The 15,949-nt window shown below is 35.5% G+C and overlaps 1 protein-coding gene across 2 annotated transcripts in view; it reads right to left on the bottom strand.

The window, feature by feature from the left end:
- Positions 1 to 15,318, bottom strand: part of FRRS1 (ferric chelate reductase 1) — a 53,924-nt gene extending 38,606 nt beyond the window's left edge. Inside the window, exons 1-5 of one of the 2 annotated variants that reach the window (XM_058538615.1) lie at positions 15,185 to 15,318; positions 5,201 to 5,396; positions 3,890 to 4,026; positions 2,704 to 2,798; positions 1,300 to 1,447 (exon numbers count right to left, since the gene is read on the bottom strand). In XM_058538615.1, the coding sequence (XP_058394598.1) occupies positions 1,300 to 1,447; positions 2,704 to 2,798; positions 3,890 to 4,026; positions 5,201 to 5,396 (576 nt within the window). In that variant the 5' untranslated portion in view covers positions 15,185 to 15,318. The remainder of the gene's footprint in view (positions 1 to 1,299; positions 1,448 to 2,703; positions 2,799 to 3,889; positions 4,027 to 5,200; positions 5,397 to 15,184) is intronic. The other variant, XM_058538614.1, reaches the window with a different exon arrangement.
- Between the last annotated feature and the right edge of the window lie 631 nt (positions 15,319 to 15,949).

Genomic DNA, 15,949 nt, shown 5'->3' on the forward strand with positions numbered 1-15,949 from the left:
CTCTCTATAATCAGAGATTATAAACTTGGCACAAAGACAGAACAAAAGCTCTATCAAGAGCTAACGCCTTTTATGTGAACATATGGAAAGACAACAATCTTGTCAACAGATTTCTACTGGGAAGCTCAGGTCCAAAGTGACTATTTATTCCCCTAAAGCAGATTTTAAATACATAAGCGTTAAGACTAAACTAAGAATTAATGTAAATAATAGACCTAATTGTATGGTCAAACAAAAGTGCCACATTCATATTAATGTAATCAAATATGATGGTCCTATTTTGCAAAATGTAGAAGAGAAGGAAAACAAAATGAGACTTTACACAGGAGTACAAGTGCCTTACGTAGTCTGTCCTAAGAGAACAGTGAGTTATAAAAAGATAAGAAAGGGAAGGAAAAGAAAAAAGGAACTAACATTACTGGATATCTATTAAGTGCAAAGCAGTTAGAAACCTTATATTCGTCACATTGTTTAATTCTCATAGTGATGCTATCTAAGAGTTAGATATTATTATTTTTCATTTTATAGGTGAAGAAACTGAGACTAAGAATTAAGTAATTTGTCCAAAGTCACCCCGAAAGTCAACAAGTCAGGATTCAGGCCCAAGTTTGTTCTTTCAACTGTTAACAACCTGCCCTAAGACATTTCTTATTACATTCACTTCTGAATCCCTAAGTCTAATTTATCAGAATAGCTTTTAGTAAAACCTTTCTAATGTTTCTAATATGCATTACCCTATCTAAGATATGTTTTCTTCAATTGTAATTCTTTTGAATCAAAGGGCCTAAGTGGAATTCTAGCTGATGAGCTTGCAAAAGAGTTTCTATGGTTCAGCACATAGAATTCCCCAGTACTCACTGGTCTTCATGAAGTGAGATCTAAGAGTTATATCACCATCTCAAGATTCTCCTCCAAATCTTGTCTAAATTTAGCTTAAGCTTCAAGCTCCCTCTCCATGTTTAATATTTGGCTGTGTTTAAAAAAAAAAAAAAGGAAGAAAGCTGCTGCTTCATCAGATTTATTTTCAAATGAAAACATATCCACTGCCAGTATAGACTGTGTGTGAATGTCATAACCACACCTTGAACATGCAGGGTCTTGCACTGCCTTTATTCTAACCTATAAGTCATAATGTTGCAATGAAGACTTCCTTCAGATTTCCCACAGAGAACCCAAAATCTCACTATCACGACCCAGTACAGCTGCTTCCATACACACTTCACCAAGCATAGAACCACAATTTCCAAGGAAGTTGTTATTTTAGATTGCATTTGGTGAAACCATAAAAATGTTACTTACTGATTTGGTTAAATGGGAGACTGGAGGTAATGTTGACAAATGTGCAATTGTAGTTTCAGGGGTTGTAAAAGGAAGTGCGTTTGGTTGTGAAATTATAGGACCAGGAATCTTCACCCAGTAGATTTTATACTTCTCAACAACTGTGACTCTGAAATGCAGTAGCAGTGAGATTAGAGAGAACCCTGATGGTGGCCCATCATAATCAAATCAAAAAGAAAAAAAAATTTTTTTAAAAAAAGGAATGAACTAGGGACACACGACTTAATAGTACCTAACAGTACTACTAATTTTGTCTGAGGCAAATCTCTAATGACCGCGTTCCATCCTATCACTAAACGAACTTTTATTGCCCTCTCTTTATTTCTCTCTCTCTTGCTCTCTCTCCTCTTACTTGTCTGTACTTTGGGCATAGTCACAGCAGCCTTGAATGCCAGGTCCAGGGACTAAACTGCACAGATTTCTATTCCGTGACATATAAAGAATATACTACTACTACTCATTTCATAGTGTGCTGTTCAAATTATTCCAAAGGGCATGTGTAGCAGGGAGCTACAGCAAGAAGCAATATAGGGGCTGCATAAGCAACTGTCAGCTCTTACAAGAGTCACATCCCCTTTTTCACATTCCACACAACACACAGGCGCAAAGCTGTGTTACTCTGTGCTGGGGACCTGTGCGCAAAGTGAAGTAAAAAATGGAGACATATTAGGAGAGCAATTCTTCCCTTAAAATATGTGTCTATACTATTGGTGGTGAACACGATGCAGTCTATACAGAAACTGATATATAATAATGTACTCCTGAAATTTCAAAAAGGTTACAAGCCAATATGACCAAAATACAATAATTAAGATATATATATACATGTCTATAACACCACTCAGGAATCATTACATGGCTTTATGACATTCCATTTCCCCTTGCACATAGGATTAAGGCAGAAGTGCCATTCTAATTCTGCTGAATTTCACAATTCTGAGGGCAAGCAGGGTCTTACGTTTCTAACGATCTAATCTGCAAGTCATAATACTACAAAAAAGTCATCCAAATTGCAGGTCTGTTTTTTTCATATTCTCCTACCAAGACAAGAACAAATCTAAAAAAATATTAGTCCATATATCATATAGACTCAAGTATTAATTGATGGCTCCGATAAGTGTGAAGGCAGTGTAAACACTTCATTCACTCAACAAATGTCTATTAAGTGCCTGTTAGGTGCCAGGCCCTGTGTTAGGTAGAAAAAACAAACAAAAAAGCAAAATGACCACTTACATCACTAAGGCAGTGTCATTACTGTACCAGACCTCTCCTAAAACAGGTGAATGTCCAATAGGTATAAAAAGTGATACAGACCATTATTGTTTCAATTATACTAGTTACAAAGTTATAAACTCTTCTACTCACAGAAACTGTATATGATTCGGGGCACTGCTGGGAGCATTCCAGTAGACTTTAATTTCTGTTTTTTTGGATGGATTTGTGTGGCTCACAGCTGATCCCTGAAATAAAATGGAAAAGAACTACCATTCAGTCACTCAATAGCTCAGCATGGCTGGAACTACTATTATTTTGCAAAGTAATTTATTATTCATGACCTTGGCATTCTGGTAAAGACTATTTTATTTAGATCAGGGACTCAGATACTCAATAAATGCATGTTGACTGGTGGACACCAGATTAGCAGCTGGATCTATGAATCAATTAGAGTCAGCAGAAATTTAAGAAGTGAGGAAAGTTATGAATACTAGATGTGTTAATGCTCTATAGAGCCTGCTCATTATTTCATTTATACTATAAATTTATACTCCTTCCATTAATAGATATAAATAGAATATAGGCAATTCATCAAAAGAAAAAATTCCTGCCTCTGAATATGTAGCATTATATTTTAGTAATTCCTTTTTCTTGAACAATCTTATTTCCCACTTTTATGGACCTGGCAAATCCCTACTCATTCTTTGAGACCTAGCGTGGAGATCGCCTCCTCTAAGCAGCTCTCTCTCAATTCCCTCCAGCCTGTGTGTGACAACCCCTGCTATGCTTCCCACTCACCCTGTGTATGCTTCTAATCTAGGTTATCACACTGTTCTACATATGTGTCTGTCCTATATTCATATGTTCTACTTATGTACCATATGTCATATGTCCATATGTTTTACTTATGTGTAAGGCTATGAGTTCATCAAGAAACAAGAGTAAGTCTCATTCATCACCATATCCCTTGCACCCAGGACAGTTCCTGGTATAAGAAATTTTTACTAAATGAATGCATGACAAAAATTATACCTCTGTCCCACTCTAGAACTCTATCTTCAATATTAACACCCTTCAAAAATCAATCTAATAAGAGTCAATATTATACAAAATATCAAAACCTATAAACTCTTCAAGCTACTGTCCTACTTTTTCTAGGATGCTGATGTGTAAAAATATATTGCCAGTAGTAAAATTAGGGGGAAAGTTTGATCATTGTGAATCTATTTAGATGTCTGCAGAACATGGGTAACGTCGTTGTTATCTTGCAACAACCATCCTGTACTGAAAAGACCCATGGAAACAGACAGAAATCAGTTTCAAACTAAACACAAACCTGTATATCTTCACAGGTCAGAAGCTGTGACACTTGACTGTCAATCAATGTGAAGGAGCCAATAGGAGAACCACTCAAATCCTCAGTGTCACGTGCTTCTAAGAGAAAGCCTTTAAAGGGTAACCCTGACAAAGTAACTGAGAAACAGACAAAAAGATAAGAGGTTTAACATCTCAAAAAGGAAACTGTTTAGAAGAGGCATATCACAGTTAGAATTAGGTGAATGTATACAAAACTGCTCCAGGAGAGAGAACAGTAGAAATCATCCAACAAAGTTCTAAACCGTGTTCTACAGGACACTCATTCCATGAGATGTTAGTTGCCATTCCACAGGGGAAAAAATGATAGGTGATGGTCAGGGGGCAGTCCATGGGCCAAATTAGTTCAAAAAATGCTTGACAAAAGTAAATACTTGTTTCTTTACTGCAAACCTCTCAGGGCCTTTAACATCCTACTGTGCAGCATGAAACTCTCAGAAGTATGTTACACATAACACACAAAGTGTTCCAAACTTACTTTTCCATACATTGTTGTTTTCCTTTAAGTAAATTTATTTTATTTTATTTTTTTGGAGGAAGATTGGCCCTGAGCTAACATCTGTTGCCAATCCTCCTCTTTTTCTTTTTTTTTCACTCCCCAAAGCCCCAATACATAGTTGTATATCCTAGTTGTAAGTCCTTCTAGTTCTTCTATGTGGGACGCTGCCTCAGCATGGCTTAATGAGTGCTGATGCTTGATGAGCGGTGAGTAGGTCCGTGCCCATGATCCCAACCTGCGAACCCCAGGCTGCTGAAGCAGAACGCACAAACTTAACTGCTACACCACTGGGCCAGCCCCCATACATTGTTTTTGCTAGAGTATCTAATAATATTTTGCATTTCTAGGGTTGCAGAGTATAGTTTTTAAAATACTGTTATAGATATACCTTTAACAGTCAGCTTACATTTTGCCAGAAGAATCAGGGAAACACAAGAGATTATACTATATCAAGAAGGATAAGGGTTTATTATATCTTAAACTAGATAAACTTTATTTTCCTATTCTATTAAGTTAATAGTACTGTTAATGAAGATATATTAAATAACAAAAAAACATATTTTAAAACCTGTTCTGAATAGGGAGTAGATATACTACTTAAGTAATATAGTCATCCGTAGTAGTTAAACACAAAATGAGAAGTATAAGATGATGGTATCTTATGAAAATAGGTGAACAGATTTAAATGAAACTGTATAAATCCAATAGTAATAAAGAGTCAATGTACAGTAAAAGAGGGAAACTCAAAATACAAATAGTTAATCCCCACAGTACCTTTAATCTGATCTCCTGGTCTGAATGTCATCTGACTCACTGAAATGTGGTGAACAGGATCAGATTGTGGGCTATGACCATGCTCAGGAATCATTCTATGACATGAATTTGTTATTTTTCCATTGGGATAATTAGCCACAGAACTAACGTGCAACAGAAGTATGAAGGCACCAAGTGTAAATCCAGGAACTGCCATCTCAAAAAGAAGATTAAAAGCACATTATTTTCAAATGTAATTAAAATATAAAAGCTTTCACATCACAGGATAGTAATTCTAGATAACTACTAGCTTTCAATAATCAGCTAATCGTATCTCAAATATACATAATAAAAAGAATGTGATATATGAAGTTTGACCTGGATTTGAATCTCAGCTCTACCAATTACCAATTATGAGACTTTAAACAAGTCACTTAAGCCTCCCCTTTCTTACCTGAAAAATGAAGAAACTAAGACCCTCCTTTCAAAGTTATTTTAATAAAATGAAGATATAGCCCAAAGTCTGACAAAGAAGATAATAAATGTTAGCTTTCATTAGCATGATTGTGAAATAATGAACTAGTCCAATAACAGCAAAAAGTTTTACTCCACTTCATTCTACAAAGCTTAAAGATCAAATAAGAAATGTTTCTTCTGGATTTTAATATCACCACCTGAATAAATCTCTGATATGCCTTCTCCCAAATTCCCATTAAACTAATCATTGTAATAGGATGGGAAATTTAATTTGCAATACTGAAAACTGAGGATAACAGGCAATCAACTGCAAGAGACAATATTTCTATTACCTATAACCCAGATACTTCTGAATTAAGAAACACAATCCTCAGCCCAAGCAATTTTCTTCTCTCATCCAGTTTATCTACTTCTTACCATCTACCTAATAGAAAACCAGCTATGTTACATCAGTTCCACCCTCTTCTAGCCCACATCAACCAATTCACTTCATGTATATATTCAGAACCTGCAAATCATGGCATACAACAAGATTAGAGGTAGATGGGCAGGGACATGCTACATGGCTATAAATAAAGTCAATACTGTGGACAGGCTGCAGATGGGAAGACCCCAAGGAGCAGTTCATTCTGCATAGAAATGGAGTTTTCTATATCATAGATCTGGTCATAGATAAAATAAAAGCACCCTTAGAATCACTAGAACAAATTATCTTTTTATAATCATATAAATTATAAACCCACATTGGACCAGAGCTAAACTACATGAATTCCTGCTAGATACCAGAAATTGTGCTGGGAGCTACACACTTTAACCAGCCCTGCACATTATACCAGCAGCTACAGAGTAGATAGTATAGGATCTTACAGATAGGACTACAGGATCTATATACCTGTAGATAGTACAGTATTCTATACCCCTATTTTTAATCAAATATCAAAGCTAGGTAGAACTTTTCCCATTTAAGGATGAGCAAGAGGAACAAATGAATCAATCAAGAGCTTCTAAAAAATCTATAGCATAAAAGAAGCAAAAGACTCCTCTGTAGACTCATAGGAAAAGCATAACTTTGAAAATGGTTAACTATTATAGGAAACAATATTTAAGAAAATAACTTCTAAAGGGTAGAGTAGTAGGAGACTTTTCTACTCAAACATGGCTTCCAGGTCCTTTTGTTAGGGGTACACCTGCTTTTGGGACCAGGCAAGATTTACTGGAGAGGATCAAGGTCATAGTTTTAACCATATGACCTTAGCCAAGTTATTATGAAGATTAAATGCAATAATGTGCCATTCACCTAAAGGAAAATATAGGGAAAGAGTTAGTTCAGTTTAACAAATATTTATTTAGCACTGACTTCCTGTCAGGTGAAAGTGGAAACAAGACTTGATTTCTAGTCTCTGTCATGCGCTAGGTTGCTGAATAATGTCAATCCAGTCCCTTAATCTATGTCTCAGTTTCTTCTTTTGCAAAATATAGCAGGAGAACCAGAATAAATTCAGGGTCACCTTCATCACTAACACGATTTTCGGAAAGCAAAGTGGAAAAGCCTATCGGGAATTATTAGAGCAAGAAGTATAAGACCGGAAAGAGAAGTAACTAAGTCACCACTATCTGTCATTCATTAGAAAAATATAACAAATAAGGTCAGAGAGAGAAGTAGACAACAGCAATTTCTTTGTCCTCGGTCAGATGCTGACCAGTCAAGGTGAAGTTCTGTTTTCATTATAATGGCTAATGACGGTTTTCTAGTTAATGATTTAAGGGACAGCCTTTTTTCAAACTAATACATTAATTCATTAGCCAACCTATGCCAAGATTGCATAGTTTCAAAGGGAATAGGGAGTTATTCATGAAAACATATGTTAAAATTTTGTAATGTGGATAATGAGCCATTAAATTATGAGGTCATCCTACAAGCACTGGGAAAACTCCACCAATTTTGTACAATTTTTTAAAGTTTTTAATATTCACATTCTACCTTGGGTACAATATTGAGAACAAAACAAAAAATATCATAACTTGCATTTTGTCATCCCAGGACAAAGAAGGATCTATTAGTTTAAAAGATTAAAAGAGAGGTTACCCTGATTCTCTAACTGAAATATTCCCAAACCTGATGAGATTTATATAGTTTTCTTTCTTGCCTGAAATACAGGCATTTAGTAAAAAAAAAAAAATAATGACTGCTTATACCGTGTTCTACATACATCTCACGCAAAGATAAAACTTCAAAACAAATGTATTCTTTATTATTTAAATACCAAATTCTTGTACTTGGATGAATGTGTAATTATTATTGTTATTGTAGACCACAAAGGCAAGTGATATATGATAAATATAGGACACTATATTTATTACAACAAAGTAAAATTCAGATCAAATGAGAAGAATGCAATTGAAAAATATTTAGATGTAAGAAAGTCACTAGAAAAAAGGAGTGTGTTAATTAAGAATTTTTTTAATAAATTGCTCATTAAATGTCTTTTTATTGTACTACTCCAAAAACATGTGAGAAAAAGAAAAAAATGGAGGAAAGCACATCTTTTGAAACCATCTCAGATGATTAAGCTAGTAAATAACTAATCGAGTCTAGTCATATTGCTTCCAAGCTCTAGCTCTTGTTAGTCATTCATTTTAAATTAAGGCATCAAAGGAGTTCAAAAGTCAATATGCACACAAAAATCGTGAGAATTCAGCAGAAACACCCACTCTATATTACCTAAGATATGAGTGTAAGCACACACTGAGTGTCTTAATTGATGCAGAGGTATGCGGTAACAAAGTTTTCTTAACTATGAAGAAAGAGCCATAAAAAAAGCAAAACCTTAACCAAAAGAGTTTGCTACAAAATATCTAAATAATTTGGAAAAGGACTTTTTTTTGCTATCTTCAGTGGGCTTATTTAATTTTTTAACCACACCCAAAGTAAGAAATATTTTTAGATTATGACCCACCAAACATTTCAAGAGACATTATTTACCTTTAACCACATGTGATAAACTTATACATTTTCTATTCCTTCCTGTTTTTTATGCTGGTTACATCCTTCTGAATTGTTATTTCACAACCTACCAATGGATCTTAACTTGCAGTTTGAAAAACATTATCTTATGGCATATTTAGACCATTTAGTTTCAGCCTTGAATCAAGTTCTAAATTAGGAGTATCAAGAATTTCAGTACAAAAGGAGAGTTCTCAGAACTAAAGAAAAAACAAACAAGCCAAGCCTTAGGGAGGATTTTGAAGATAGGAGATGGATTTACCCATGGAAAATGTCTTATTCTCTCTTTTGTGAAGCTGAACAAAAACTATAAATATGGCTAATAAATTAGCATTCTCACAGTGACCTTCTGTATGAGAAAAAAAAATTTTTAATTAGCCATAATTTAAAAACACTGCAATCGCTAGAGCACTTGAATTCTCCTTTCAGAATTTCCACCAACTACATTCTACAAACTATGTTTGAGGTAAATAACTACTTCTTACTCAATATTGTTTTCATTTTATTTTATCACTAGAATTACAATGGCATTATTTTCTTTCACTTTGTTACAAGTATAAAACATTTCAATTAATTTATGAGTTAAACATGCTTTTGTTTCTAGGCTTTTGACCTAGAAACAGAACCACCATTTATAATATTGCTTCTATTAGAAAATGGAACTGAAATTCCAAGCTGAATTAGAAATTAATTTTGGGACACAGCACATTTGTAAGGTCAGCATTTCATCTAGGATCTGGGGCAAACCTGGCAGGCCTGTGACCAAAAACCTAGAGGGGCTCAGGTTAGAGGTAAAACATGTGTTCATCTAGAGAGTGGCCAAGTTAGGCGGAAAGAGTTTTAGAAAAATAGGTAGAACCAGAGAAGGATAAGGAGACTGATAAAGTCAGAAAAGTTAAGACTAAGCATAAGAGATATATATAGAAAGCAATGAAATTTCTTTGACAAAAAGCAAGAAAAGGATTACAGTTTTACTATAGAGGGGGGAAGAAAGGGGACATAGCATGGAGAAAAAGAAAAAGAAACAAACATTTGGTGAGAATCTGGTAGATATTACTTCTGACATAATTCCTACAACAAGCAGATATTATCTTCATTTTAGAGATGAAGAAACTGAGGCCAGGGAATGTACCCTAAATCCTGTATACTTCGAAGATTAGAACCTAAATCTAACTCCAGTATCCATGTTCTCTCTTACCCATGTTCTCTACACCACTGCTCCCTCCTTGGAGAGAGAAGGATGTAGAAAGTAAACAGGTCCATCAAGGATCCAAATTTCACAATGAACAATGTGAGTGGGGGCATATTGTGACAAAGTTAAAATCTAAATTAGCCTACCTAATTCAGAATGTTAAGTCCACTCTATGTGTCTGAGAAGCAATGTAGAGATTTCTTTCATAGAACTAAATCGTCTAAAAGAATGGATGTAAAAACAACTAGTTCAATACCTAAAAACACCAAATTGCCAATAAATGGTAATTGCCATTATTTATTATCATTATTAACTTTCCATCACACCAGTACGTGCTAATTTCCTCTGAATACTGTTGTGGTTAGACAACTGACATTTTCATATATTTCTTTCGTCTGCATTTAATTTGTTCAAGCCATCTTAAATATTTCAGAAAATTTGCTCCCCTTCTTTCTAGTAATTTAACTTTAAGTTCACAGAAAACTTCCACATCAAGAATTAAATTGACTTTAATAACTGAATCTCAAATTATAGGGAAATTGAAAAATAGGTCAAGTATTTCCACTTCCTCAGATAAAAGTGTTTCAGACTCCATTTTCACAGCAGGAAGCACAGAGAAAAATGATTTTTTTAAATTAACAATTGGAGTTATGACATTTTCAGACACGGTTCTAAAAAACAAAAGCATAAAAAAATGGCCCAATGAATACAAATTTGGGATCTGTCAGGTCTGACAACTTAAGATGGTTGAAAGAATTCTGAAAAAGAGTTTAGAGTTTAAGTGAAAACAAGAAAAACAGAAGAGAAAGGCAGAGAAAAGCCACTGAAGAAAAGTAATTGGGAGCTCCACAATCTAATCCTGATTCCCCTAATCACAGTATCATCAGCAAGGAAGTTTTCCATCTTCTTTATTCATTCTCTGGAAAAAATGATTGGAAGCAAATATCCTATTACATGTTATAGAGATTTCATCTGGATCATTCCACACAGCCCTTACAATAACCCTGTCCTCAAAACACAATGAGATGCTAAGTAGGATGGCCCCTTCTCCAAAGACACAAAACTAATGGATGAAACCAGAGCAAATACCATTAATTTATCATTTAATTGATGTTACTATTTATTGAATGCCAGTTCTAGTCCAGTCATCACAGTACGTACTTTATTTGTATGAACTCTAATGCTTGGAAGAAACATACAAAGGTTTTTTTGTTGTACGGAAACTGAAGCTCACAGAGGTTATAAAAAACTATTGCCTAAAATCACACAGAGACAGCTAGGTAAAAAATGCATATCATTATAGAAATTTAGAGGTACAGGAGAAAATAATTATAGAAGAGCTAACAATTACTAAGGGCTTGCAACACATGAGGCATCATGTCAAGGACTTAGCATGCATTCCTGAAAACAACCCAAGAAGGTGTGGGGCATATTATTGTCCCCAATACGTAAAATAGGGCGCTGATTAAGACACCTGCCAAAGTCACAGCAAATGAGTGGTAAAAAATAGAGTCTCTAGTCTAGTTTCTGAGGTTTTAACCATTAAGCCATCCACAGCTTCAAAGGAGACCCTTAAAGCTGACATAGTAAGTAAAATGAGGCATTTGAGAGGAAAAGGGATTTGGAATGAGCACAATTTGAGTTGGAGCAATAAAAGAACCAGAGGTAGAAAGAAAAAACTAAGAATGGACTTTTGGGGCAGTGAAAGACAGTCTAATTAGATCCAAAGTTAAACATTAGAAATAGTCATTGTAAAAAATATTGCAATTAAGTCTGATTCCTCTTCATGCCCCTTACATGAAGATATCCATCCAAAGACTTTTTCCTTTGGCCCCTGCATTTCTCTGCAGGCTCATCACTTCCATGGCCTCAATTATCACCCCTAGGATAATGTTTCCTAAATCTTTCAATTGCCCCCACCCCACATCTCCGCAACGCTTTGACTCAAATTTCCAACTGTGTATAGATTTCCAGCTGGATGACAATAAGCTCAATTTGTCTGAAATGAAATTCATCATCTTATCCTCCAGACTAGTTCTTGCATCTGACTTTCCTATTCTGATGTTGGCCTGTCAACATATTTCTAGTCAGCAAGACTTGAAACCCCAAATCTCAGGACTTGACTCCAACCATTCCTTTGGACCTGTTTTCAAACAAGCTCTGCAGATTCCACCTCCACCCTTCCTCACTGCTACCTCTCCCTCTTGCATCTCTCTTCTACTTTCCATCCCCTCTTTCACATTTGTCTGCTATTTTCCATTCTGCCCTCACCTCCAAGCACAAAGCCTTCATTACCTGTCACCCAGATTAATGAAACACTCTTCATTGGTCTCCCTGTTTCTGCATCTCTATTCTAATCTGTCCTACACAACACCACAGGATCATTATTTTCCTAAAGCACAATTCTCATCATGTCACTCCTCTCCCCCAAAGCCTTCGACAGCTTCCGAGGAGTTATTAAATTAAGGACAAAAGCATTAGACATTTAATGTTTTGGACCATTCAGCACAACCCAATTTCAAGGATTTTCCCCCCATACTTTAGCAACAATGCACCATTTGTACTTATTCCTGGAATAAGCACCACTCTTTTTTTCTACCTTCTAACTGGGAGCTCCATTATTTCATCCATTAAATTCCTACAGATATAAAAATGGATATATGTTAAATGGGAAAAAATAAGATATAAAAATCCCTGCATACTATGCTTAAACTATGTAAAAAAAAATGTGCATTGCCTATCATTTCACTTAAAATGCAAAAGACTGATGATATCCAATATAAGCAAGGATGTGGAGAAATGAGCAGGCTCATGCACAGTCAGTGAAGAGTGTAAACTGTCACAGCATTTTTGGAGGAAATTTGATAGTATCCTACTAGACTAAAATATGTTTAATCTCTGACCTAAGAATTTTATTTCAAGGAGTTTATCCTACAGAAAAACCCACACAATTATGCAAGGATTATTTGTAATCGCAAAAATGTAAGACAATTTAGGTCATTACAAAAATAAACTATGCTATATCCAAACTATAGAATACCATATATCCATTTAAAAGAATGGAATAGAGGAGACAATGACAAACATAACAACTAATAATTACTGAGTGCTTTCTAGGAGCAAGGCACTTTCTCAAGTGCTTTGCAAGTATTAACTCACTTCACAAAAGTCCTGAGACATGAATCTGCATGTACTTAAGTGGAAACATGCTCTTGCCACACTGAGGAATGAAAATAAGCAAATTGCAAAATGATATGTAGTAGACCAAAATATCTTTTACTTAAAAGGAAAGAGAGAAGGAAAAAAACCTCCATGCCATGCTTTAACGGTTCTCAATAGTGGTTACCCTTTAGGAGGGTGTTTTCAGTATGGGAAGAGGAGTGGACTTCCTATCTTTAATCCTCTTTGTATTGTGCATATTTTTTTAAAAGCATGTAGTGTTTTATAATTTAAAAAACACTACAACATATGCATATGTAAAGACTGTAAAGAAATACATTAAATTAATTATAAGGTGTTTGGATTTTTTTTCCTTTTTCTATTTTCAAACATATTATGTTACTTTTACTGTTTTCATTTGTTTTGTTTTAGTAAATAAAAACTCTACCCCTCTTTGTTTTTGTTTTTTTTTTTGCAAGGAAGATCAGCCCTGAGCTAACATCCATGCCAATCTTCCTCTTTTTGCTGAGGAAGATGGGCCCTGAGCTAACATCTATTGCCAATCCTCCTCCTTTCTTTCCCTTTTTCTCCCCAAAGCCCCAGTAGATAGATGAATGTCATAGTTACACATCCTTCTAGTTGCTGTGTATGGGACGCCACCTCAGCATGGCCGGACAAGCGGTGCGTCGGTGAGCACCAGGGATCCAAACTCGGGCCGCCAGTAGCGGAGCGCGCGCACTTAACTGCTAAGCCACGGGGCCGGTCCCTCTACCCCTCTTTCAAGGTCCATTTAAAATGCTATCAACTGCTGTGTCCTATAAGACAGTGAACAGTATGGACTCTGAAATCACATAGACATGGGTTTGAAACCAGCAGGCACCACCTTGGTGACTTTGAGCAAATTATTTAACCCCACCAGGCCTTAGTTTTCTAATTTTGTTAGAGACAACGCTACCAGTATCAAAGGCTTTTGTGAAGATTAAATAAAATAACATCTATGAAATATCTAGCACAGTGCCCATCATAAACCAGGTCTTCCGTTAAAATCAACTTCGTTCCTTGGAGTCTTGCCTAATTCCACCAACCTGATGTAACCTCCCTCTTCTCGGAGCCTCAATAAGCTTTACTTTTTGTTAATAAAAAATTTTGTCACATTCTTCTGTCACAGCTGGGAACTTGTGTTATGGCAAACTCTCGGAGGCAGCAAAAGTATCCTACTCATTGATCTCCTTTCACTCTGACTAGCAGACAACACTGAAAACATCACTTGCACAATGTAATTTCCAGAGAATCTGATATTATGTAAATGGACAGGTATGAAACAGAAGGTACAGCCCAACAAAAGAGGCAACATATTGGCTTATTAAACGACTGAGTAGAACTCATCATTTAAACAAAACCATCCTTTAAAAAGTCTAGCTCATTGTTTTCAATAAACCAATAGACCAAATTTTAGCCTCCCACCTCTGAACTATCCAAATACAATACTCACATCTTTCCACTTTTTTTTTTAATTCAGAGGAAAAAGAAAATATTTGAACTGGAAAGTTTAGCTTTGTAAAGAAATATTACTGATAACGCATTTAAAATTGAAAAATTCCCTTTGCCCCTAGGAAAGCATTGACAAGATGCAAAAAAATTAAGGGTAGAAGTAATACCTAGTCACCCCAGATCCTTGTGAAATTCTAAAGACACACCAGGGGTAGGGGTAAAGGGTGCTATGATTTGTAGATTAAAAATACTTTAAAAACCAAGTAAAGCTCTAAGTAACTTACATACGGGGATATACGCAATTAGGTTTAAATATAAAAGGGAGTTCCCATAGTTTAAAATTTAAATAAAAAAAAAAAGGAAAGAAGGATATAGTCATGAATCTATAAAGTCGATACTTTTCAGGATCCCAAACACATCTCTACTTATAATTACCCCTTTCTTGGGATTAAAACTCATTAGTCAAAGTCATGGGACGTATTATTAACCTAACTCGTTAGCGATCACTCATTAGCTCAATACAAGCTCCCGAACATGGTTTGTTAGCAAAGCATCCATCCTGGCGTCGCCGAATGCCCCCAGTCATCACAGGCGCCTGCTCTCAGTACTGTCCCCAAGCTGGATTCAACTTTTAAAGGCTTTGCAAAGAGATGACATAAAGAAAACAGAAGGAGACACTTACCTTGAGGAACAAAGGCAGCCTAGCCAACTTCTGGTTTTGTTACAACTCGTATCACATTTCAGCAGCTGGGTGGAGCTAGTTTACGCAGCAACCAGAAGGGAACGTTTCCCAGGCTAAGCTGCAAAACTTGATTTGCAAGACCCGTACTACTTTTAGGACTGCATTTCTGAGAATTGAGAAAGGAACATTTCTTACCAACTAATAATTGTTTCACTGAGAAAATTAAATTTTTGCCTTTACAAAAGCATTTGAAAATACATACCTGTTCTATAAAATGCAAAGTAAAGACAAATAAAAGAACCTATTGTGCTTAGTTAGGTAGGGTTGCCAAATTTAGCAAAGTAAAATACAGGATGCCCAGTTAAATTTGAATTTCAGATAAACAACCAATCACTCTTTAGTATAAGTATTCCTTATGCAATATTTGGGACATAGTTATACTAAAAAATGATTCATTGTTTTTCTGAAATTCAAATTTACCATGGGTGTCCTACATTTTATCTGGCAACACTATCTCCAGAGTAACAGTAAATAAAACTACAAAAGGTGTAAAAGAATCAGATTGCATAGAACTGAAATCTTTGAAAGTGAATGACATAATGCAAAAGAATTATTTTATTTTGCAAAATAAAGAAAATAACCGAATGGTAAGGCTTAGCTCTGTCTAAAACCACTGTAGAGGAGGAAGAAATTTTCCGCTACCCTTCTAGGTTCTTCTGGCTGGTCTGAGAATTAAATTGACGTGAGACAGAATCACAAGAGAAA

The sequence above is a fragment of the Diceros bicornis genome, chromosome 4 (assembly GCF_020826845.1).
Source record: "Diceros bicornis minor isolate mBicDic1 chromosome 4, mDicBic1.mat.cur, whole genome shotgun sequence".
NCBI classification, from domain to species: Eukaryota; Metazoa; Chordata; class Mammalia; order Perissodactyla; family Rhinocerotidae; genus Diceros; species Diceros bicornis.